The 23,788-nt window shown below is 42.9% G+C and overlaps 1 protein-coding gene across 1 annotated transcript in view; it reads right to left on the minus strand.

The window, feature by feature from the left end:
- The window catches only part of MARF1 (meiosis regulator and mRNA stability factor 1), a 42,878-nt gene that overhangs the window by 5,007 nt on the left and 14,083 nt on the right, over nt 1-23,788 (minus strand). Inside the window, exons 13-26 of the mRNA XM_054993072.1 lie at nt 23,518-23,598; nt 23,059-23,295; nt 22,214-22,333; nt 19,786-19,961; nt 18,315-18,535; nt 17,882-18,024; nt 13,280-13,413; nt 12,264-12,466; nt 10,933-11,160; nt 10,073-10,303; nt 8,367-8,576; nt 6,914-6,974; nt 6,683-6,820; nt 4,685-4,855 (exon numbers count right to left, since the gene is read on the minus strand). Coding sequence (XP_054849047.1) covers nt 4,685-4,855; nt 6,683-6,820; nt 6,914-6,974; nt 8,367-8,576; nt 10,073-10,303; nt 10,933-11,160; nt 12,264-12,466; nt 13,280-13,413; nt 17,882-18,024; nt 18,315-18,535; nt 19,786-19,961; nt 22,214-22,333; nt 23,059-23,295; nt 23,518-23,598 — 2,354 coding nt within the window. The remainder of the gene's footprint in view (nt 1-4,684; nt 4,856-6,682; nt 6,821-6,913; nt 6,975-8,366; nt 8,577-10,072; nt 10,304-10,932; nt 11,161-12,263; nt 12,467-13,279; nt 13,414-17,881; nt 18,025-18,314; nt 18,536-19,785; nt 19,962-22,213; nt 22,334-23,058; nt 23,296-23,517; nt 23,599-23,788) is intronic.

Below are 23,788 nucleotides of genomic sequence, written 5' to 3' on the forward strand. Positions count from 1 at the left end.
ATAGCCCATTCCTTCAGAGCTGTAGCATCAGCATAGAGAGTTAGCAATGCCGCTCCCCCTTGCCTGTTCAGATAATATAGAGCTGTGGTGATGTCCACATGAATCTGAATTCTCTTCTTGGGCAGTAGAGCGGCAAAAGAAGCGAGGGAATAACGGATCGCTTGGGTCCGTAGGTGACCATGCACCTAGAATAGAGGAGGGGCTATAATGAGCACCCCAAACAACAGCATAGGCTCTCCCAAATGGGCACCACTGGGTTACATTCTTGGGTTGGGCCCACCCTGATAATGATATGAGTACAGATTTGGGAACAGACAATTTCACATGTTGATAGGTTGTCATAGGATTATGATGATGTAAAAACTCCCATTTTGTAGTAGAGACCATTAATTCTACTACATGAATTAATGAAATGGATTGAACGTTTGGCAGTAAACAGATGGGCAAAAGACTGCAGTCTTTGTGTTCTGTCAGCAGGAAAGAAGGCCCTCCCTATGGAGGAAAGAAATCTATCCCGAAAGAAGTGTATAGTTCTACTGGAGTAAAGATAGACTTTTCCCTAATTTATCAACAGATTTAGGCTGGAGACAGTGTTAAGGACCAAGCGGATATGGTCATTAAACAGTGGTGCAGACTCCACTACTAGAAGTCAATCATCTAGGCAGAGGTACGCAAAGCAGCCCTTAGATCGAAGGGATGCAACTATGACTGCCATATGCTTGGCAAAACGTAAGGCGCAGAGGCCAAGCTGAAGGGAAATAAGTTTTGAGAACTTCACCTTACATTTAAAACGAAGATGTTTCCCATGACTGAGATGTATAGAGATGTGCTGTGAAACTTTTAAACTTTAATAAACTTATTCTGGTTACAGTGGGTCTGACGGCCCACGTCCATCCTTTCTACCAGGAAATACTTGGATTCAAACCCCAGAGGGGAAGGATCATTGGGAACTCCTTTGGCCAACAAACCATTAGTAGGCTCCTTGAGGGCAGAAGAACAGGAGCCTGCACCTGAGGGGCATAGACAACGGTGGATACTCAGAAAAATATATAAACAATAACCTTGTTTAACTATAGAAAGGACTCACGAGTCGTTAGAGAGCAAGAGATATAATCCATCTAGAAGGAACAGAGCAATGTGAGACTCAGCGTGGGTTAGGTGGGACATAGATGTGTGTCCTTGAGGAGCAGGCTTTGAAGGATGCGGCTGGATTAGTTTCGTTCTTGGCCTCAACACCCGCTTGGTGGTATGGCACTGAGCTGACGAACAGGACCCTGACCAAAAGGTTGAAGGTAGAGATACCTTCTGGGACAATGTTGATAAATTTGGTGATTTCATTTAGCTTTTTGTTTTGTTTTGAGGAAGCGCTGTTGAACATGGCCAGGCATGGCGCCTGGTAAACAACGATAGAAGCCATGCATCTGGCTGAGGAATCTGCAGCGAGTTCTCCTGTTGTCATCTGTTGTTTGGCTAATTTAGTAGCCTTCCTTTGAAGGATCCTCTCCCAGAGAAATAAATGGTAGGAGCACATGATGGTTTGAAAGGTTGAAAGCTACAGACTAGTATGTTTTGTATTCAGTGCATCCAGGTTTCTGCCCTTTCTGCCAGCTTGGGTTAATAAGGAACCACAACGATACCATGCTTGCACATCCTCGGCTACCAGAGAATATGGGCGCGGGTGGTTAAAGAGGAAGGGGCAACCTGTTGCTTGAGCATGTAATACTTCTTGATCTTTTGAGAAGTAGCAGGAGTAGAGGACAGATTTATCTCACATGCTGTGAACAATGTCTAACAGGTCCTCCACTGGTGGGAAGGTTACTGAGGCAGGAGTCAGAATACAAAGCCTGCAAAAACCTTACTCTTGGGTTTTGGATTAGAAGTCAAACATCCAACTCCAGTGCTCTGGCCCTGTACATCATCTGCTTCAACAACAAGCGATAATCCTCGTGAAGAAGACCTAGTATCACCTACAGCCTCCTCCAGTGGAGGGGCCAAGGCTTGCTCCCAAGCAACATCGGAATATGAGATTACATTCTTGTCACCTGCATCCGAGAACGGAGGTGAATGAAGTCGGAATGACAAGGTGGAATGGATGAAACTCCCGGAATGGAGGTCACTGGAACTAAAGAGGTCAGAAGTGGAAGTGGTACTGAAACTGATGGAACAGGAGTTGACGCACGATCCATAGCTGATGGAATCGGAAGTGACTGAGACCCCTCTAACTGTCAGACTATGGAATCCCAGTTATCCAGAGTTCGTCTCCCCCTCTTCTGCAAGAAGCACAAGGTTCCTTGGTTCCAAAAGGTTTATTGAAAGACTATGCTCAGGATACAGGTGTTCATAATCCAAAGGCCTTTGAGACCCTTGGCTGAATGAAAGCTTTGTTGAGAATGGCACGTAAAAGGAAAGTTACAACACTTCAAACACCCATTCCCAGCCTCCCCCCTAGTCTTGTCTGCGAAGGCATGAGAAGACGAGAACATCAAGGTCGTTGGCTGGACTGGATAGATAAGGCTCTTCGCTCCCATGGATATGAGTGGCCTGGTCGACACCTGGGCCCGGAGGGAGGAAAACTAGACAACTACTGATTATAACACAAGTTAATATGGCGTTACTCTGGCTAGAGAATTGACATCCTGACACTAACTGTGAGAATGCCAGAGCAAATTGTAGCCAGTTTATAACGTCCTGCCAGTTATTCTCAGGTACCAGCATTTAAACTGCAGACCAAGGCACACACAATTGTGGGGCGGGTGAGGAGGCTGCTGCCTGTGGGGCTATCAAGATGGATGGCAATTATTGGTGGCCCAGTCACTGGGGAGGAGTTCAGAGTCGGACTAGTGACCTCCTCCTCTATAATAATGGGTGGAGCCCAAGTTGATGAGTAGCTATGCTTACTCTAAGTAGCAGCTGCTGACTGCTTTTGTTGTTTAGGCATGCTTTTCGCCTTTTTAACAGGTGGTTTGGAGGCAGCACCTTCCGGACTGGTCAGATCCGGTGAGTAACATTTCCCACGTTTAGGTGAGTGACCAGGAAAGGGATCATTTGTCACCAAATGGGAATCCAATGGGAAGGATCTGAAGATCTGGCCCCTTGGAACCAATAGCTGCCGTTTGGATTGGGCAGGTGACTCCATCGCAGCAGGTGACTTTACTGCCAGGGTAACGAGACTGAGCTAATTTTCTCCCACAGTGCTATCTTGGGCCAAGAAGCTCTGTCACTTCTGGCATTTGGCGTGAGCCTCTGACATGTCTGTGTCCTGATATGTTGTGGGTTCTACCCAGACACAGCCAAGACTGGGCTCATTGATGTGAGGCATTTTATTTCTCAACTCTTTAAAAAGCGAATCTTAAGACATGATGAGATCAAATGGAGATACACGAGTGAAGAGAAGAGCTAGGAGGAAGCTAGTATATTTTTTAAATAACGCTTTATGAGACATCACTGTATCCCTTTTCATTCTTTCTGGGGGGTGGGGGAAGGGAATATAGAAGACGACTTATCTGATGATGATCAAGACAAGCGAAGAGCGAAGAGAGAACCTTTCTCATGCGGTGCCAAAAAAGGAACTGAGGGAAGTTGGGCCACTCCACACCACTACCCGCGTTTGGTGGGAAGCCCCTGAGTGTGTGCACCCCCTTACAGATTTTAAAAGCTTGAGAAATCTCTCCATGGCTGGTCTGCACATGCGCAGTCCCAATGTGTGCCTGCACAGAACACCGATCATGAACTAGTAGTTCAGTAACCTATTTGCACATGAGCAGCAAATTCCAGTGAGCAACAGCAACTCATGATCTGAGCCATTTTACTGAATACTGACTTGAACCTATTTTGTCTGATTTTCTGAAGCCGGAAAGTATGTAAGATCTAGAAAAATAAGGATTGCAATCATGTGCACTGTAAAATACAGGAAGGTTGAAACAGGACTATAAAAACCAACAGGCATGCATGGGCAGAAAAATGGCACAAGGTAACTGAAATCTGCCTGTTTTTTTCATGTGCTAGAAAACATTGATTTTTTTTGTACTTAAAAGGTCTTTCACAGGTATATACCAACAGTAGGAAGCCAACAAATTACAATGCTTTAAGTGATAAATGTGAATTTATCCTAAAGCCATCTGAAGCACGTATGAAAGAAATTTACAGAGCAGCTACTGATATTCTAAGGTCTTGTACATGGCACTTTCCAAATACACAAGGAAAGAGAGGCATGTTGGTGCATATGGAAGCAGGTATGTCTCACTATCTGTGTGTGCGTGTGTGTGCTGCAGCCAGCCCATTCAGTTGAGCAGAATACTTCAGGAAGGATTTCTATCTATGGAAGGCAGAGAACACCACTTGCCTAAGTTTTTGAAATTCTTTTTTTTTTAAAAAAGGCTGAAAAAATTGAGAATTTCTGCTTTACTGTAAAACATCCAAAATTGACTTTAAAAAATGGACAACAATTCTATTCCATAGGAAAAACTGATTACATACAGCTAAAATATTGTGGATGCCTTTCTCATCAATAATAAAGAGACCTTGCTCACAACATAGTATGTCCAATGTGCTAGCAAGTTTTATCTTTTGAGCTGGAAGCCCATTTTCCTCCTTATTCAAGGAGGAAAGATAGAAGTACATCATTTGTACTTTTATCTTGCAGCTTAGGACATCTGGCCCTTTCAGGGGCTGTGCTCATTCTTACCAGACAGGTTCGATGGACGTTCTTCAAATTGAATGAGGTCTACCGATTCAAGAATGACAGGATCCGGCCTCAGCTGTGGGGAGGGGAGGCAGGAAGGGACCGGCTCACACAATAGATCAATGGGAGATGTGTTTGTGAGGCAAAGAAGCTCTTGTTCAGTACGATTCGAAACTGCCAAAAAAACCAAACAAACCCCAGGTTGTACTATTTTAAAATAAATAACACGTTTCTGAAGATCAGCTTATGGACAGCCAACTGGAGTACTCCCTCAAATTTCCTTGTGGCTTTTTAAACCACCTTCCCCTTAAACCGACATCCTGTTAAACTGCATCACAATACTGAGTTAAGCCTATTGAGAGGAAGCCTCTGTTCAAGGTAGGAACCTCCCCCCCCCCACAAATCAATAGTTTGCTTCATGCGAGGAGTTGGCCATGTGGTTTTCTAGCTCATGGGCTCTGACACCTCATCTTCGTAAGAGGGTGTTACAATGCACATAAATTCTCCCCCAGTTATTGTTCAAGAACCTGAAGATGAGTCGAGGTTAGAAATCTTCATGTGGCTTAAGACTTCTGTACAACCAAGTCCAGATGAAGCACAAACTATATTCAAAGAAGGTATATGAACAGAAGGTATTTTTGGACGACTAACTGAAGCATCAGACAATTTGTGGATTTTGAGGGTAGCTGCAAAGATTTTACACCCCCTACCTAATCAGTAGATGCAGGACGATAAGAACTTTGATAAGAAACCATCAGGTCTAAAAATAAGAGTACCCCATCACATATGAATCAATTCCAATCTTTAGTTTTCCTCAAAGGCCCTGCTCTATAATTCCCACTGTCAGAGGTAGGGGTGTGCGATCTGGGATTCATGATCCTGCTAAATAGTCGCATTTATGTTGATCCGGCATGATCCGACTATGCGTGACCACACTGGAGAATTCTAGATTGGATCCAGGGAGCCAAACTCTGCTGGCCTGGATTATTCAGCCACAGACAGCTGCAGCAGAGGAAGAACGGCGGTGAGTGAGAGAGAAGCAGCATGAAGAGGCAAGCTCTGCGCTGTGGCAAGCAGAGCGGATTCGCATCCCATTCCGCCCCTCCACCTCCACCCAAACACCAAAAGAGCCCTTCAAGCCAGCAGCGGCCACCTTTTAAGCTCCACAACTTCAACGAGCCTTACCCACCCACCCAGCCCCCGCTTCAGTTTGGCAGGATTCTCTGGTTGGACACTGGTTATGTTGGGCTTTGTTGGGTCAGTTTGCACAGGAGTGGGACTTTCATTTGGGACTGACTTTTGGCTAGGGGTTGCCTTTGCTTAAGGTTTCCCTTTTTGTGCTTACAATAAATACCAATAAATGACAATAAATAATACACAATCAATTACATTAGTAAAGTGCACAAATGTATAACTGAGTCCAACTGTTAGAATTTAGTAGACCATAGTCACATAAGGAATCGGGTCCAACCTTCCTGAAACGGGGGCGGGGGGGGGCCCTTTAGTGGATAGGAAGGATTCAGTTCCCTGCAGATTTGTTGAAGTTTGCCTGGAACATTGGCCGGATAAATTTGGGATTCTCTAATCGGATTAGAGAATCTGATGCAGATTTCAGGGATATTCAATTTCTTTGGTATCCTTGAAACCCAAATCCAGATTGCCTGAATTTTTTTTTATGCACTCCCCTAGTCTGAAGGATGCTGCTTGTTACATGGGACAGGGTCTTCTCAGCACCACCACCAAAAGTTACATAACTCCCTCTCCAGGCAGCATGACTTTACCCCTTTCTTTACTGGCCCTTAGATACCAAGATAAATCTTTTGCTACACAAGGCATTTAGTATGTGGTTTGATTTTACTTGATTTAGTGTTAAATCTGGTTACATTTTTCAGTGCATTTGACGAACTTTGTGCCCATCTTCATCACTGTATTCTGTTTTTTTACTTGGATGTAACAGGATGTAACAACTAGAAATATCCCAGCCCAAACTGTTCACTTTACCTTTATTTGGTGCTTCTACTTTTAATTCTAAAGATTTGCTCGAACTTGGCACATCTGTGACTTGCCCATCATGGTCAGCAAGTTGGCTTCCTTGGTTCTCATCATCAGCAACGGGAAGACCAGGTGAGTTAAAACGAGCTACAGGGAGACACATTGGTTGGTAATGTTGAGCTTAAGGGGAAAAACTACTCTTGAAGAAGGGCAGCTCAACAACAACAGAGAATTACTTACTTTTCATATCATTCTTAAGGACAACGATTCTCTTGTGCCCATGACCTTTTATCCAGACTACCTGAAGAGCAACAAAAAATCTTGTGTGAAAACCCAGAAGGCTGATTCCCCACTGCAATTCCTCAGTTTTAAATTTCAAAACTCTCCATTGACATTTGCCTTTGGGGGCATACTTTCTTAAAGTTATTAAATTTCATCTTGCATTAAGATTCCCTGAGTTTAAGCATATTTCATCAAAACTGCATGGGACAAAAAGCTAGATTTCCCTTATTCATTTTAATTTAAACAAAATGAAATTTCTTTCCTCCTGAAGAGAGTGGCTTGCAAAATGTATCAAATGACAAACTGGAAAAAAAACCTCACATAAACCATCCTAACAGTAAAACCTGGTCATCATCATTCTGCTGTAGCACAGGGGTTAAGTGGTTCGGCTGCGAATCAGCACTCTACTGGTTCGAATCCCACTACTGCCCTGAACTCAGTAGGTGGCCTTGGGCAAGCCACTCCTCTCAGCCCCAGCTCCCCAGCTGTATTGTGGGGATAATAATAACACTAACTTGTTCACTGCTCTGGGTGAGGTACTAATCTGTCTAGAAGAGTGGTATATAAGCACAGTTATTATTATTATTTGAGCTTTTTTAAAAAAAAGCACACTGGAATAGGGATGGCCTCACGGTACTTCCTAACAATCAGGCAAGAGGGTAACAATAAAACAAGAGGGTAACTCTCCCTTACCTCCTTCCGTTCCAAAAGCAGAAGCAATGGGCACAAAACCCGTTAACTAGGCCATGCATCCATGTACCACCCAAAATGCATCAGCTGTACAAACTAATAAAGTGTTTCAGGTGGGTAGCCATGCTGGCGTGCAGTAGAACAGCAAGGTTCGAGTCTGGTGGCATCTGGAAGACCAACAAAATTTCCAGGGTATAGGCTTTCTAGAGTCAAAGCTCCCCTTTGGCAATAGCTGTGACTCTTGAAAGCTTATCCCTTGGAAATCTCATTGGGCTTTAAGCTGCTAAACCTCGAACCTTGCCAAATAAATAAATTAATCCAATTTTTTAAAACAATTTGTTGGGTGGGCCTTAGGCCAGTGCCACTCTGGAAAGTCTCAGCCGAGTCTACTTCATAGGGATACTGTGATGATTAAAAAAGGGTCAGGGAGATCCCCCCACATGCTGGCCTGACCTGCTTTCTTGCAAAAGCAAGCCAGCATGTGTGGCTTCTCCCTTACTAGATAAAGAGAGCATACTATCAAGCGCCTTCTTTCTTTTGAATGGAAAAAAATCTACAGTGCTAAGTCAGGCAAGCCCTGCTCTCCCAAGTATCTGCCTCTTCCTCTGCAAACTGTCGAGGGGACACAACATATCTATAGTTTTAAAAGCCTATGAAGCTGCACGTTAGTCAACTTGCATATTCTGCAATGTTAAAAAAAATAAATAAAGCAACAATCTACCGGTGGGATTGCCCCCAAGAGTTCCTCAAGATTATTGTAGCCATATGTTTTGGGATGCAACACCTCTCCTGTGTATTTTGTGTATGCTGTTGAGAATTCATGAAGAAAGATTTGCTGATAATGGTAAGTGTGAAGCAAACACCTCACTTTCTTGGCGAACACATACAGGTCAGTAAGCTTGACATATTCCACCTCATTGTTGGTTAAGACCTAGAAAGAAAAGTGCACCTGAATCATCATCTATGCTCAATACTAACTTTCCATAAAGAAGCATAGCATGCATCAATGTGTAAGCAAAAAGGTAAAAAGGCCAATCAGTTATTATGCACAGGAAAATCCCCAAATCCAGCTTTAATTCTTACACTGCCTCTTCCAGTCTGCGTAAGAGACAAATGACACTCAAGCTAGTTGACCACTCACACTGCTCTCTCATAAAAAGGTGAGAATATTCCTTGCTGCAAGATATTTGAAGTCTCCCTTTTTTATGAAGGATTAGAAGATGGCTCCGTGACCCAAATGCTCAATAATGAACTGGTTTGTTTATGGACTGACACCACAGGCAAAAGAAAGCTGGGGGAAAGGGGCAGGGGAGAAGGTTATAAAGGCTTTCTCATTAAAAGGGAGGGGGATTTTGAAGCCATTTAAGAGAATATTCACAGGTACTCAGGGTGAACTCATGAGTCCCAGTGAAGTTCTGTCCATTTATTCTACCTTTATCCATGCAGAATTAATTTAGAATCCAAACTAGTTGTTTAAACACAAGCAAGAAGCTCTACAAGAAATCAACAGCTGTGAGCTACGGAAAAGTCAAAATAAATACCTTCCCTGTGCCTACCCCTGCCTTTCATGCCGCCCAAACCCCTGGATGAAAGATGATTTCAATACAGTGACAAAGAGGCTGCAGAAGGCAGTTTAAAGTGCTGCCACCCCCTCTCACGGGTACCCATCTTCCACCAGACCTCAAATCCATCCTGGCTCTTTTGCCTAGAATGAGAATTCTTTTTCAACTGCGATGGGCCAAATGCCAAATTTTGCTCCTGAAAGGACTAGTACGAGGAGCTTGGTCCCAAAACTGCTGTCCCTATACCTTAGGATAATGTCCGTCCCTATACCTTAGGAACTACCAGCAGCTGTACACATTTCTTGGCCACCAGGACTTTTACGATCCTTGTCTGATTTCTGTACAACTCTGTTCCTGCCCAGGCATTTGCTAGTCATAGTTTTCACCCTTGCCCTTACAACAAAGGACAGCAGACACTGTAATCCTCTTGCATTGCAACAATTTCTCCGGCTAGAGGTTTCAGTCTATTTCCTTGCTCATTTCTAAGAGGCCAAACATGAAAGCTCTTAAGCGGCTCTCCCTTCCACCTTTTCTTCAACATAAACTGTACATCATTTTACATCTGAAGAGGCGATAATCACCTCTTAAATTCCTCTTTTTGCCTCTGGCCCTGAACTGTCCACGGTAGATAGGAATTGCTCAGTTTTATTGGTTTCTGTCTCTATGTCCATGCCGATTACATGCCCCCACTTCCCGCCCAAAGCAAGATAATGAACACAGCAGAATGCTCTTCTCTACTAGAAGGCTGAGCGTCACCGAACCATTAAACCAATGTGTTTAATTTTAACAAGGAAGGGGACAGAAACCAACCTAGTGGGACCATGTCACTATCCAAGGCACCTCGAGCTAAGCAGTGGTTCCTTACCTCAACGAAGTAAGGCACACTCATCAGAAGGTCCGTAAAGGTCATGAAGCCATATTCACATGGATTGAGGGGAATATTGTGGGTCGTTTCATAATGCCTTTTAAGGTGCTCAACAGAGATGGAGGAGGTTTCATCCCAAGTCATCAGCAACACCAGAAGCTGAGCAGTCAAGTTCCGGAGAGACTTTTTATTTATAAGCTGGATCTGTTTACCGGATTCCAAGTCAACCACCTGAAGACATTTGAAATCAACTAAAATAAATCTGAACAAAGCAAAGTATTACGGGAGGGAATTAGAAAGGTTTGGCCCAGTTTAGGGGGCGCCGGGAAGAGGACAAAGGAGAGGTTTCACAGGAAACAGGGTTCAATATAACATCTATATTCGTTACCATCCCTACACCACTTCTGAACAAAACAGAAATGCGAATTTTCTGAGAAGCCCATAAAACATATTGCTTATCTGCCCCTCCCCATATTGAACACTCACGTATCTGCTGCAATAGGATTCCCTCACCTTGTTTATACTATAAACACAATTATCGGGATACCTTCTGCTTGCAAGCACACAAAACCGAAGTTTTAAGAAGTCTAACATTCCTAATGAAGCAATCTAATGATGCTCAGACCAGCCAGCATCTAAGAAAGTTTTTTATCTTAAAGCTTCCTGCTTCATGATGAGACACTTCCATTTTGCTGTAAAGCTGAACCTTTAAACAGAGAGCTCTGTCAGTTAAAAACTTGGCATTATTTTGTTTTGAAAGACATAATGATGTAGCTTCAGACCGCCCTGCCGGCAAACAAAGAAGCCCCCAATCTTGTCACACCAAGCAGCATTTCTACATCAACCTTAAAAAGGCTTACCTTTACGACATGACAAAGTTTTTGCATTAGAGCTGGAACAGAGCTGACGTTGTAGTCTTGGAGGCGCAATGAGTAACCAAATGTTTTTGCGTACTCGGTGAGCATATCTGCCATCATAAGGCATTTGTCTTTCTGAGCGCGGAGCAATTTAACAAACTGGGCTGCCAAAGCTTTCACCTGTTCTGCGTCTGTTAGAGTGAGAATTTTCTCTTCTCCGCATTCTAATACCTGATGGTGGAATTGAGCTCAGTTAGTAGGAGAGGGAGAGACTGCAGAAAGGCACTGTTCGAATGCCAAAGAGCACTAGCAATACATGCAGGTTTTTCTTTGCCATTTCACTGAAAATTCAGAACACTTGTTCTTTAAAAAAAAAACATATTAAGTGTTCTCTCAGGAGTTAACCTGAAGACTTAAAAGCCTTTGAAAACAAGCTTATGAACCATTTAAGAAGTCTGTCCATTGAGAAAGTACATTACAATCTTTCCAGGGCTTGTTAGTTGTACAGTAAGTGCACAACGGCAGAGATGCACAGGAACAGAGAAATAACCTAGTTTCTTAACTGAACTCATGGGGTTGGATCCACACTAAACTGGCAATTTCAACCCATTACCGCTTCCAGCTGCAGTCCCCCTCCCCCGTGTCATTGCTGAAGGTCCTAGGAGCAGCATTTCTTGGAGATCAGTGGGCACCAAGAAAGGAGAGGCAGGAAGTTACATTTTTCCATTGGGAAATTTAGTCAGGATCCAACCCCATGATCCTTTTCGTTGGTTCTCCTTTCTGTACCCTCCCCAGCCAAGCATACATTTTCACATAGATCCTTGCCCATGCTAGGCATGTATGTAGACTATTGCTACATGCAAGCGTCTGTGTACTGAGGTAGCATTGCAAGGAACTGTGTGGGCTGGGGTATAAAAACGGAAAGTGAACAGCACAGACTCTTATGCAAGGTCATACACAAGCTGTCACCACTGAAACAATCTGGTTAGCACAATGGGGCAAGTGCAAGTCCTGCAGGGATCAATAAAAGGACTTTTCTGGGGACATTCAACCGATGTGCTCTTGTTAGTAGCGGCTGGTCAAATAATCCTCTCTTCCAAGATCCAATCTGTCCTTCAGAGTTTGCACCGTTATGGGATGGGCCAGTTACTGACCTATCAAGTATTTAAGAATGAATGCCTTTGTGAGAAGCAGGAATGCTACACTAGGATTTGGTGCCAACCCGCTTACAAACTAACCCGTGCAACTGTAAAAGAAATATTTTAAGACTGAAGTACGGGATTTTAAAAGGGTTACCTCTAGCCTTCCCCCTGCCCCAGGTAACTACAACTTACTTGTAAGACATCTGGTATGGCTTCAAAGAGTTCAAGTAGCTTGGTAAATCCGTAATAGGCAAGTTTGCATTGGCGACCAAAGTGATGGTGGTAAGAAGGGATAAATTTATCAAAAGGCATGCGGAAATAGGGTTGATGGCGCAGCAGGTCAACTACTTCCTTTGAAAACTGTTTTGTTCTCTCGATTTCCTCCTTGGTACGTTCTAAAAAATGCAAAACACAGTAACTGAAAAGCAATGTGAGGGAGTAAGACAGTGATGTCAATATTTAGCCCTCCACCAGTTACAAAATGCTCCTTCTCCTGTTCCAGTCAAAACAAGCTACTGCAAAAAGTTTCCCCATCGCAGACGTTAACCACTTAGGAGACGTTAACCACCGTTAAGGAGACAGGCATTTTGATACAAAAATTAAGATCTTTTAAGCTTACTGTATGCTAGGTCACATGCTACATATAAATCTTTCTTATGGGCATAATATAAACATGTTTTTGGACTTTTACCTGTTATGCCTTAAACAGCTTGGGCATTACACTAAACTGCAATCAGACATAACCAGGGTCTGATCAAATCCTTGTTAGACAACACACTGGAAAGCAACCTAACCAAAGATGATTGGCAACAAATGGAAGTGACTAGCTAATCTGTGAAGCTGGCTTGTTAAACACAGCTTCTATTAACTGTGGCATTTTACCAAAAAACACATTTTTCATAGTCAAACATGAACACCAGACGGGCAGTAAGGTTTTAATTTTGAATGCTTATGAAACTGTTAGGCAGCCTTACTTTCTCCCCCCTTTATACTGCATTGCTTACTAGATGTATTATACTAGCTGTTGTTCAGCATCTTCTAATTATGAAACCTAGTTTATTACCATGGAACTTCAATTAACTCAGAAAGTGCTCTTAACTTACTGAGCACTCATGAGTGCCAAATATTATTTGACCTCGGTGTCAGTGTGGGTGTGGGTGAGAGAGCGAGGGAGAGAGAGAATGATCTTCAAACGAGGACATACATACCTCTTTTGGGGATACAGATGATCATTTCGTTATCCTGTTGGGACAGACAGATTGTTTTATCTGGAATTTCTGATATTAGATCAACTAACTCACATACTCCATATTCAGTAACATCCCAGTCTTTTGAGAAACACCTAGAATATTCAGAAAGAAATGAGTTCTAAAGCAATGTGTTGAGTGATCAGATCATTCATTAGGCTAACTAAATGGGAACAAAGGGAATGATATCAAAGTCCCATTGAATCTCATCCACCAACAGCACAAAGATATAAACAGTGCAATCAGAACACTTTATTTGAATCAAGACCACCCAGAAAAAAGACATTTTATTTGTGTTTAATGAATACTATGCAAGATGTACTGGTTCCCGGAACGGCCCAAAAGATTAAAAGGGGGAAAATATAGTGCTTTCTTAGGAAAAGGATTCAAAAGCAGAGGTCAATCTAGGCATAATGAAGAGGTGGATGTCTGCTTCTCGTCCTGCTGTTAGGGCTTTCAGCAGTTGATGCTTAAAAATCATCCTTACGGGATGGCCTTGCTCCACCATTAAAAGGTTCTGGAATAAAGTATTATTACAAATAGAAAGTATAGTGGGCCAACAGATTCCAAGAAATCCAGAAAATATTTTTCTAGAATTAGATTTAAGACAAGTAGATAAAAACAAACTGGTTACAATAACAACTTTGTTAGCAATTGCTAGGATAGAGATTGCCAAGAAATGGGGAAATAAGAAAGGGCCCTCACTACAAAATTGGTACGATTCCATCTGGAACCATTTGATATTGGGTAAAGTGGATTGCTCTATAGGCATTCAGAATTTGGAAGCTTATCGAAATTTTTTTCAAGCAATTTTGTTTCCTATTGTGCAATTTTTGCAGGAAAAAGAAATTGCTTTTTCTAACATTCATTGTCAAGAACTATTGAATTTCTAGATGTATGGAACTCTTTAGGAATTGTTATATTTAGGAATGGTTATGTTTTAAGTTAATGTGTACAAAGGAGAAGTTTGTATATACACTGGGGTTGGTCTGGTATTGTCATTTTTTAAAAAAGAAATTAATTAAAAAAAACCATCCTTATGGCACTCTCGTACACACGCACTATCTATGAAGCTCACTAACAGCAGCCAACCCTTGATGCTTTAAAAGGAGTCATTTTAAAATTCTCCATAATTAGTTTTAGAGTATTTGTTTTTGTATCGTTATTTATTTCTGTCCTGCATTTCTCACTGAGACTCCAGGTGGATTACAAAATGTAGGTCAATACAATCAAATGCCAGGACATTCAACAGGCAATACAATAGGGTATGAATTGCAAGGCAGAAATTTGAAAACAACCAGAGAACTGATACAGAGCTGAAAACAACACTGAACCAGAACATAAGCAGACAGGCATGACAAACGAAGCTGACGGACAGTGTTCCCTTTGTTTATGGCTTTTAAAAAATATTAATAAACATTGGCTGTTGTGGGTTTTCCGGGCTGTATTGCCGTGGTCTTGGCATTGTAGTTCCTGACGTTTCACCAGCAGCTGTGGCTGGCACCTTCAGAGGTGTAGCACCAAAAGGCAAAGGCAAAACGAAAGGCAAAGCTTCCCACCAGCAATATCACACGCAAGGAGAGAAATGCCATCAAGACCCTCAATGCAGATCCAGACATCATCATTCTACCAGCTGATAAAGGCAATGCTACAGTGATCATGAAAACAGAGGAATACAAAAAGAAGATTAAGGAACTCCTGGACCCCTCCACCTACAAAAAACTAAAACGAGATCCCACTTGCAAAATCACCAGGCTAACAAATGCGCTGATCAAGAATTCCTCACTACATCCCGACACGCACAGAAAACTATGCAAGACTGAAGCACAGCCACCTAGACTATATGGACTCCCCAAAATACATAAGGTTTCAGTCCCACTCCGACCCATTGTGAGTGCCATTGGTTCACCGACATATGAATTAGCTATACATCTGGCAGATCTCCTGCAGGACCACATCGGGAAAACCTCATCTTACATCAAAGATTCAGCAGATTTCATCAACAAAATCAGTTCTCTGAAATTCAATCCACAAGACATACTTGTCAGTTTTGATGTTGTATCCCTGTTTACCAAGGTTCCAGTAAAAGACACTATTGCACTTATTAATCAGATTTTCCCAGAGGATGTAACAGCCTTATTCCATCATTGTCTGACAACCAGTTACTTCCAATGGGACAACGAATTCTATGAACAGATGGATGGGGTGGCCATGGGGAGCCCTCTCAGCCCAGTTATAGCAAACTTCTACATGGAACATTTTGAAAAAACAGCTCTAGAATCAGCACCCCACAAACCTAGTGTATGGTTCCGGTTTGTGGATGATACATTTATCATTTGGAGCCATGGGGAGGAAGAATTGATGGGGTTTTTGAATCATCTCAACAACATCCACCTGAACATACAATTCACAATGGAGAAAGAAATCGAGGGAAAACTCCCATTCCTGGATACCTTGGTCATCCGCAAAGCAAACTTTCAGTTAGGTTACAGGGTCTACAGGAAACCAACTCACACTGATCGGTACTTACACAAAAACTCCAATCACCACCCCCGACAGAAAAGAGGCATAATGAAAACATTAGTGGATCGTGCAAGACGGATATGTGAGCCGCACTTTCTCAATGAGGAAATTAATCATCTAAACCACGCACTTCAGGCAAATGGCTACTCCAGAAATGAAATCCGAAGAGCAATCAAACCCAGGATGAATCAAACAACCAAGGAAAAACAGTCTCCTACAGGAAAAGTGTTTTTGCCATATATCAAAGGAATTACTGATCAGATGGGAAAGCTTATGAAAAAGCATAACCTTCAAGCAGTATTCAGACCCACCCGAAAAATACAACAGATGCTACGATCAGCAAAAGACAGTAGAGACCCCCTCACCTCTGCAGGAGTATACCGTATACCCTGCAGCTGTGGACAAGTTTACATCGGGACCGCAAAGCGTAGCATCCAGACAAGAATAAAAGAACATGAAAGACACTGCAGACTTGGACAACCTGAAAAATCAGCAGTGGCTGAACATAGCCTAACTCAAACAGGGCACAGTATCTTATTCCAGGACACCAAAATACTGGACAACACTTCCAACTACTTTGTCAGACTGCACAGGGAAGCCATTGAAATTCACAAGCATAAGCAAAACTTCAACAGGAAAGAAGAAACCTTAAGAATGAACAGAGCATGGTTTCCAGTTCTGAAAAACACCAGGCTAACAAAACATTCTATCCCCGACAATAGCCCTGCAGAGAAGATTAGCGCATCAAGTACCAATCCATATGCAAAAGAACCTCCTCAGGATACAGTGAAGCCTCCCGCCATTAGCATTCCACACCCTGGGAAACTCTCACAGGATGACTCAGCTCAACCCCACCCCTCCTGAGTAGATACAAATGACCTACATCTTTTCCACACTGTGACACTGAGAGATCTCTGTCTTTTGGTGCTACACCTCTGAAGATGCCAGCCACAGCTGCTGGCGAAACGTCAGGAACTACAATGCCAAGACCACGGCAATACAGCCCGGAAAACCCACAACAGCCATCATTCTCCAGCCGTGAAAGCCTTCGACAATACATATTAATAAACAATCGCAATAATGGAAGTATCACACTATACAGAAAACACAAATAAAAGAGCAATTCAACAATGAAGAACAAGTATCACTTAGTCTTCCACAGATAGATATAATTAAACCAGCAGGCAATTATGCAATAACATTAAAAACATCATCATTAGTTCAAATTCTACAGAAAGTGCTTAAAATCTGGTTGCCTTTTGTGGATCTGCAGTGCAGCTTTTTCAATAGATTCAAAGTAGATATATTACTGTCCTTTCAGACATCTGACATTGAAACGAACTTCCTCACTGTCTCCCATTTCCTCTCAAGGGGACGGCTGCTTCTCTGAATCCCTGAGCATCCAATTAAATATTCAAAGCAGTGAGCATTTTGAACAGAGTTGTATGTACTTTCCATCACTGTCTGTTTAGAATGACAGCCAGTGCTGTGGGACACAAGAGTCAGATTAGGTTTGAAGAGAGAGGTTCCCTATTCTGCCATGAAGCACTCTGGGTGATAATGCTCACTCACCATTTTTGAGTCAAATCTACCTCACAGGGGCCGTTTTCACACTGCTTACCTTCCCTCGGAACGACCCGGAACATCGTGCAAAAAACGCAGAAGATCGTGTTTTCTTGCACAAGATTTGCACGACAACACACAAATCTCACGTGAGAAAATGCGATCTTCTGCGTTTTTTGCGCAATGTTCTGGGTCGTTCTGAGGGAAGGAAAGCAGTGAAAACGGTTAGTGTTGTTGCAAAGACAAAATGGAGGGAAAGAGACTAGGTAAGCTGTCCCAAGCTCCTTGGAGAGATGGTGGACCAATTTGTGGAACATTAACAGCTACTTGTTCTACGTTTACTGTTGAATTGTTGTTTTAGTCATGTGTTCTCTATACTGCAATGCTTTTGTTGCTTTTTATAAACTTGTTAATAAATAAATTAGCATTAAAATAATTTTAAAACCAAAATATGTAAACATGAGCCCATTCACTTACCAATGATAAGCCTGAAGAAACTCTCTCACAACAACCTGTTTACTGGCTTGGGACTTGAGAAGTTTCAGTAAGTCCTGGGTGAATCGCTTCACTTGGGCCCTGTGTGTTAAAGTTAACAGACGCTTGGTGCCTATACCAAGAATCTATAAGAAAAATAAAATGTTATGACCCCTTCTATGCAATTGAGTATTAAGGTCATGTTTGAGCTATTCAGAACTCAGTATTATAAGCATTCAAACAACATGTTCATACATGCATACAGTTGCAATGGACATGGCTAAGCTACGCTAATTCTTCACGTCATCATTCAAACCTCCTCCTGATTTTCATCACTACCCTTTAGTGTGAATTTAAACTTAGCAGTTATTTGGGGGGGGGAGAACAGCCATCCACTACCAACCCCCCCCAAAACAAAAAACAAGCCCCAACTCACTTGCAACACATGAGGCACAGCTTCTAGCAACTCCATTAACTTGGAGTACCCATAATCAGTCACACGACACTGCTTTGCAAAATGATGATGGTACATTGGGATGAATTTGCTGACAGGCATGATGCATGAGGGCTGGTTTTTCAGAAGATCGATCACTTCTCTGCTGAACTGGATGAGTTGTGGGTTACCCACAGGACTCTTAGAACGCAGCAGCCAAGGATCTATAATAGAGAGGGGAGGAAACAGACGTGGTTTGCCATTGCCTGCCTCTGCATAGTGACCCCCCGCTTTCCTTGTTGGTCTCCCAACAAGTATTAACCAGGGCCCACCCGTCTCAGCTTCTGAGACCTGATAAGACTGGGCTAGTCTGGGACATCCAGGTCAGGGCAACCTTATCTTACAGTTGTACCCCCAAAAAATCAACAGGGCTTGGGAATCACATAAATGTGTTTTATTTATGTTATTTATAGCGCACCTTTCTCAGAGAGTCTCAAGGCAAATTTCACAGTGCAAGTCAACACAATCAACTGCTAGGACATTCAATGAACAAATACCAGCATGCCCACAGGATTGTGCACACCAAGAGGGATCCCCCCCCCTCTCTTCTGCTTTGAACAGCTGGCATCCTTTGCCACACTGCGAACTTCTTTGGAAACTCTGCAGAGCTTTTTTTAAATTTTAAAGTGTTTCAACTGCATGAAGGGGATGGTGCTCTTCAAGACAGCAGGGAAAGGAGAAAACTTCTTTCCATGTGTTGCAATGCAACACATGGAACACACTGTACATTCTTTGTAACACCCTCCCCGCACCCCCCAGGAACAATACAGTACTACACATCCTATCCTGAAAGCACATTTTTTTCAGTGGAACTCTGATCAAAGAACACAGGTTTTTTAAAAAATAATATCCTAATTGGACATAACACCTGCAGACTGCAAAAGGCTCAAGGCTCTTAAAGAAACTGGGTGTTACAAAAGTGCTAATTCTCTGCTAATATCTTTCAACCGAGCCTCCTGAGCTAGAAGAATGCATTATAACATCTGTGCCCCAGAAAACCGTGCACGGTATATAAGCACATTAAGAAAACTTAAGGGTACTTGGATTTCCGCCAATTCGCCCTCCCACTACTGTTCTGATGGGTTGCTGGCACCCAGGAAATGTGTGTGTGAGGGGGTGCTCAGTAGCCTGACCTTTAGTAGTGAAATACAATATCCCAAGTCCTGTTCTTATCTTTGGTATATGTGGTATAGCTGCATATTCCCCCTCATTCAAATGGGAAATCAGGAGCAAGAAAGAGCTGCACGTTGTTCTGCCCCCCTGCCCCATACCTTTGTATAAGACAGCCTCTGTCCCTATTCTACAGCGTGCAGACCATCACACACAAAGGAATAAGGTATCATCATGCAAGTCACTAACGCCAGACAAAAGCGCCAACAACTGAAAGAGCTGACAAAAGGCGTGAAAGATGTACCTGCTGTCGGTGGCGGTGGCTTGTTGTGTATCCACTTCACAACTTTAATGCCATTCTGTGCGGTGGCGATGTTAACACCAGGAACGCAGGTTATAAGGTGCTCCAAAGGCACACCTCCCTGCCCTTCCTGCACCATTTCTAGATTGTTGAACTCTGAAGCGTAGCAGTCAGGAAAGCTGGAAAAACCAAAATACTGAAAAGGCTGGACTGATGCTAAAACATTAGATATGTTACTGACTTATAATATTTGATAAATTCTGTAGTAATATGGGCAAAAGCCGGGCTTTTTTTCCAGGGGGAACATGGGGGAACGGAGTTCCAGAACCTCTAGAAAACGGTCACATGGGATGGTGGCCCCGCCCCCTGATCTCCAGACAGAGGGGAGTTTAGATTGCCCTCCGGGGCCACCAGCCATGTGGCCATTTTCTCCGAGGGCAACCCACTGAGTTCCACCACCTCTTTTCCCAGAAAAAAGGCCCTGGGCAAAAGTATGTACAGACTGGCAACTTTTACAGGCATTCTCCCGTGAAAAACGGTGCCAACCCACTTACAAACTAACCCGTGACTAACAGCAATTCGCAGAAAACTTTTCAGAGCCCATCAGAGTAATGATGATTTCTATTGGAGTTGGACATAGATTATTAGAAGTTCTCCACTGTTTTCCACATAAAGATACAGACCCACAACAGCATTCAGACAGCTTTAAACAAGGATTGTGTGCATGCTTATGTACTTACTTTGTGCAAGCACAAAAACATACAGGAGAGAGAAGGAAAATGGGGAACGATGGAGGGATGTGTCAAGGCTGAGGGAGAACAGCTCTGCAGTTCTGCTCTGCAACTGAACTCTTCCCCATGGCCGCAACAATTTAAGGGAAATGGAAAATACTCATGCTTTTTGAAAAATCTCAAGAGTTCAGATTTTCTTGAACTGGGATTTTATTTTAAAGAAGAATACCCACACTCACAGAGAGAGGGAGGGAGGTGCAGCTGGTTTACTCTATAAAAACTCAAGACTTCCTCAAGCCCTATAAAAAGGATTCCCTCGATCTTTTTGTAGTAGTGTGTGAGAATCTACCTCAATCCAGATCCTTATTGCAGCCCTAGACAAATCCCAGGTGTCAGGTCACAATGGCAACTGTTCCTGGCAACTGGAGCTGTAGACCAGAGATCCCCTACTGCTGCTGAAGGAATTGGGAAGGCCACAGCCAGGGCAGTGGGAGCAGGCCCAACAGTGGTACAGCTCAATCTCTGCTAAGCAAGCAATGCCGCCCCCGCAATCAACTGTCCAGGTGCAGCCTGACAGCATCTCTCAGGTGGGCTACTTCTACAGCTGCTTCTGCAATGCTCATCGCAGCAAAACCCATCTTCCCCTTCCCTGGCTGTTCTGGCTTTGGCAGGAGGCGGCAAGGAAGCTGGTGGCTTGGTAACTGCCAGGTGCTCAAGTCCTCTGTTAAAACTTCTCAAGTTCCTGTCCACTGTGAAGCGAAGACACAGACTCTGGGATGGGAGGAGCAGGTGAGTGGAGCTTGGTTAACAGGTCCAAGGAAAACAGACCCAAATTAGAGGGGTGGGAAATCTAGAGAAAGGTCCTGATAGACCGGAGCAAAGGGAATTAAAACAGAAGTCCAGCATGGTACCTTAAAGGCTAGCTGCATTTATTCCAGCATGAGCTTTTGTGAGTCAGAGCTCACTTTCTCAGATGTAAAGGAGCCTCAGTGGGTTTCCTATGCTGTGGTTAGTGGGGGAGAGAGGGTCATAACTAGTTCAGCAAGCTTGTGCAGTTAGCTTGATTAAGTTGACTTTTAAAACATGAGAATTTCTTTCACGTTTCACAGTACAGGCAGCCAAACTGATATAATGTGTATATACAATATGATTTAATTTAATTGCTCTATTTGTCAGCCACCTTTCAAGCCAAGGAGCTCAGAATATATACAGGGATCTCTTTACCCCCCATTTTATCACTGAAACTGGACCTCAAGGCCAACCTGAAGCTTGTCCTTGTGATAGAATTTTAATGCCTGGGAATCTCCTGAGTGTATGTTGCACGTTCTTTCTGCTGTGCCATACTGGCTGCAATGTTAGTCTGTGGAAGAGGTATGAGTAGTAATAATGAATATTTCTTAGTGTTTTCTTGTATAGTGCAAGATCCTAGGATTATAATGGATGCGAGGTTTACACTAAGGTAAATGAAAGGCACTGAGTGCATCACATTTTAAGTTAGATTCCAGCAAACTTACATGCCCCTTATTCTTTAGAATTTGTACTTATTTACAAATCTGGCTTCTGAATGTTTGAGCTGTCTCCCAGATATAAAGACAGTTGGTTAAGGCTACCTTACTGTCCTTTATTATGAAACTTTATATGCTTCCTCTCCCGAGACCTGCTCAAGGTGGCTAACAACTACAGCAATAGGACTACTTTACCTCAGTAAAGGCACTGTCCCCTCATGGGTTTGCAATAAACTATGAACTTGAGGTGCAAAGTTCTTCAGGGACAGAATCACGAAAGGAACTTTGTAGGAGTCTGGATCAAATTCATGCTCACTAGAACAAGAAAGGAAAAAGTTATTTTTCTAGTCTACTTTTCTCAGTAAGACTCAAGGCAGATTACAAATTATTTTCTAAAAAGCCAACAAACATTCCCTCACCAACACATGAAAACTGGTCTACATAAATTAAAACACATCACTATAAAACAGGGCAAGACAAACAGTGCAATCAAAACCACCTAATTCCTACCCCCCCCCCCAATAAACTGATTTATTTTAAAAAATTGAGCCATATCATTACCCAGATATGTTTTCAGGACAGCCGAGAACTTTGTCAAGCTGGAAAAAGCAACTGATGGCAAGCACACAAATTTAACAGCAGTCCCGCTGGACCAGGGCCATCAAATCTACCACCCTGCCTCCCCACACAGTGGCCAGCACATCATCTTGTTGCTCTTCAGGTTTGCAGCCTAAACCTGATACAAAGCTGAACTTGAGTATTACTTCAGAGGAAAGGCTAAGCAAATGAGCAGGTCATCTCTGCCTCCATGCATGAACTCAGGATAATGCATTTAGTCTGAAGAGTCTAACTGGGCCAGTTTTCAAGATTTCAGACAGCACAACTGCTGCACTGCAATTGAAAATTAAACGCCAGACAACTCAGCAACGTACCACCCATTTAAAAAACCCCGAAACATCAGCTTTAACACAGCACAGTGTATTGCCGTGTTGACATTCATGTCCAAAGAGAAAGGGGACAGAACTGGAGGCGCAGCTCACCTGAAGTCTTTATTTATGCAGTGCTGTTTACAAATGGGTTCGTGATATTCCAGCTCTTCGAATATGATAGGACTGCAGTTAGCTGAGGAGCCATCATGAGACTGTGAAGATCCCAAAGGACTCTGCCTGGCTTGACTACTAGGTAGAAGACAGACGAGTCGCCCGTTGCTTTGGTCACGGATTACTACCACGTCTGTTAATTTATATAAGTCCGATACATTCAGCTTGTGTCCAAACCTTAAAAGGCAGAACATTGAAGATATACTTTTTAGTAAAAGGGTTGGGGAAGAAAATACACATGTGTTTACCTGTCCCGGGGGGGTGGGGGGTGGGTGGGCGGATGGACACAGAGACAAGAACTTATACCACCCCTGCAAAGAATGACCATTTTTAAAAAACATCTTACATGTATGTTTTTTTTTTAAAAAAATAATATGGTTTACAATTTTAGAAACGTACTTTTTTTCATAGATCGCTGTGAATTTGAAGAGAGGCAGACAACAAGCTGGAGCATCTTGAAGAATAGATATTGCTTCTGAACTGCAAACAGAAGTGATGTAGCATTATGGCAGGCAGGCACAGGAATTTCTAACTTTTGAGTCCATTTCCCCTTTTTAGATTAGTATAAAGTTAGCAAAAGGCCCTACTTTGTCCATGTTAAACTCTATATCCTCTGAAAGGGTCAGCAGCACACTCTTGTCTCCCAAGCGTTCCCCATTCACTGCCATCC

The sequence above is a fragment of the Eublepharis macularius genome, chromosome 12 (assembly GCF_028583425.1).
Source record: "Eublepharis macularius isolate TG4126 chromosome 12, MPM_Emac_v1.0, whole genome shotgun sequence".
Taxonomy (NCBI): domain Eukaryota; kingdom Metazoa; phylum Chordata; class Lepidosauria; order Squamata; family Eublepharidae; genus Eublepharis; species Eublepharis macularius.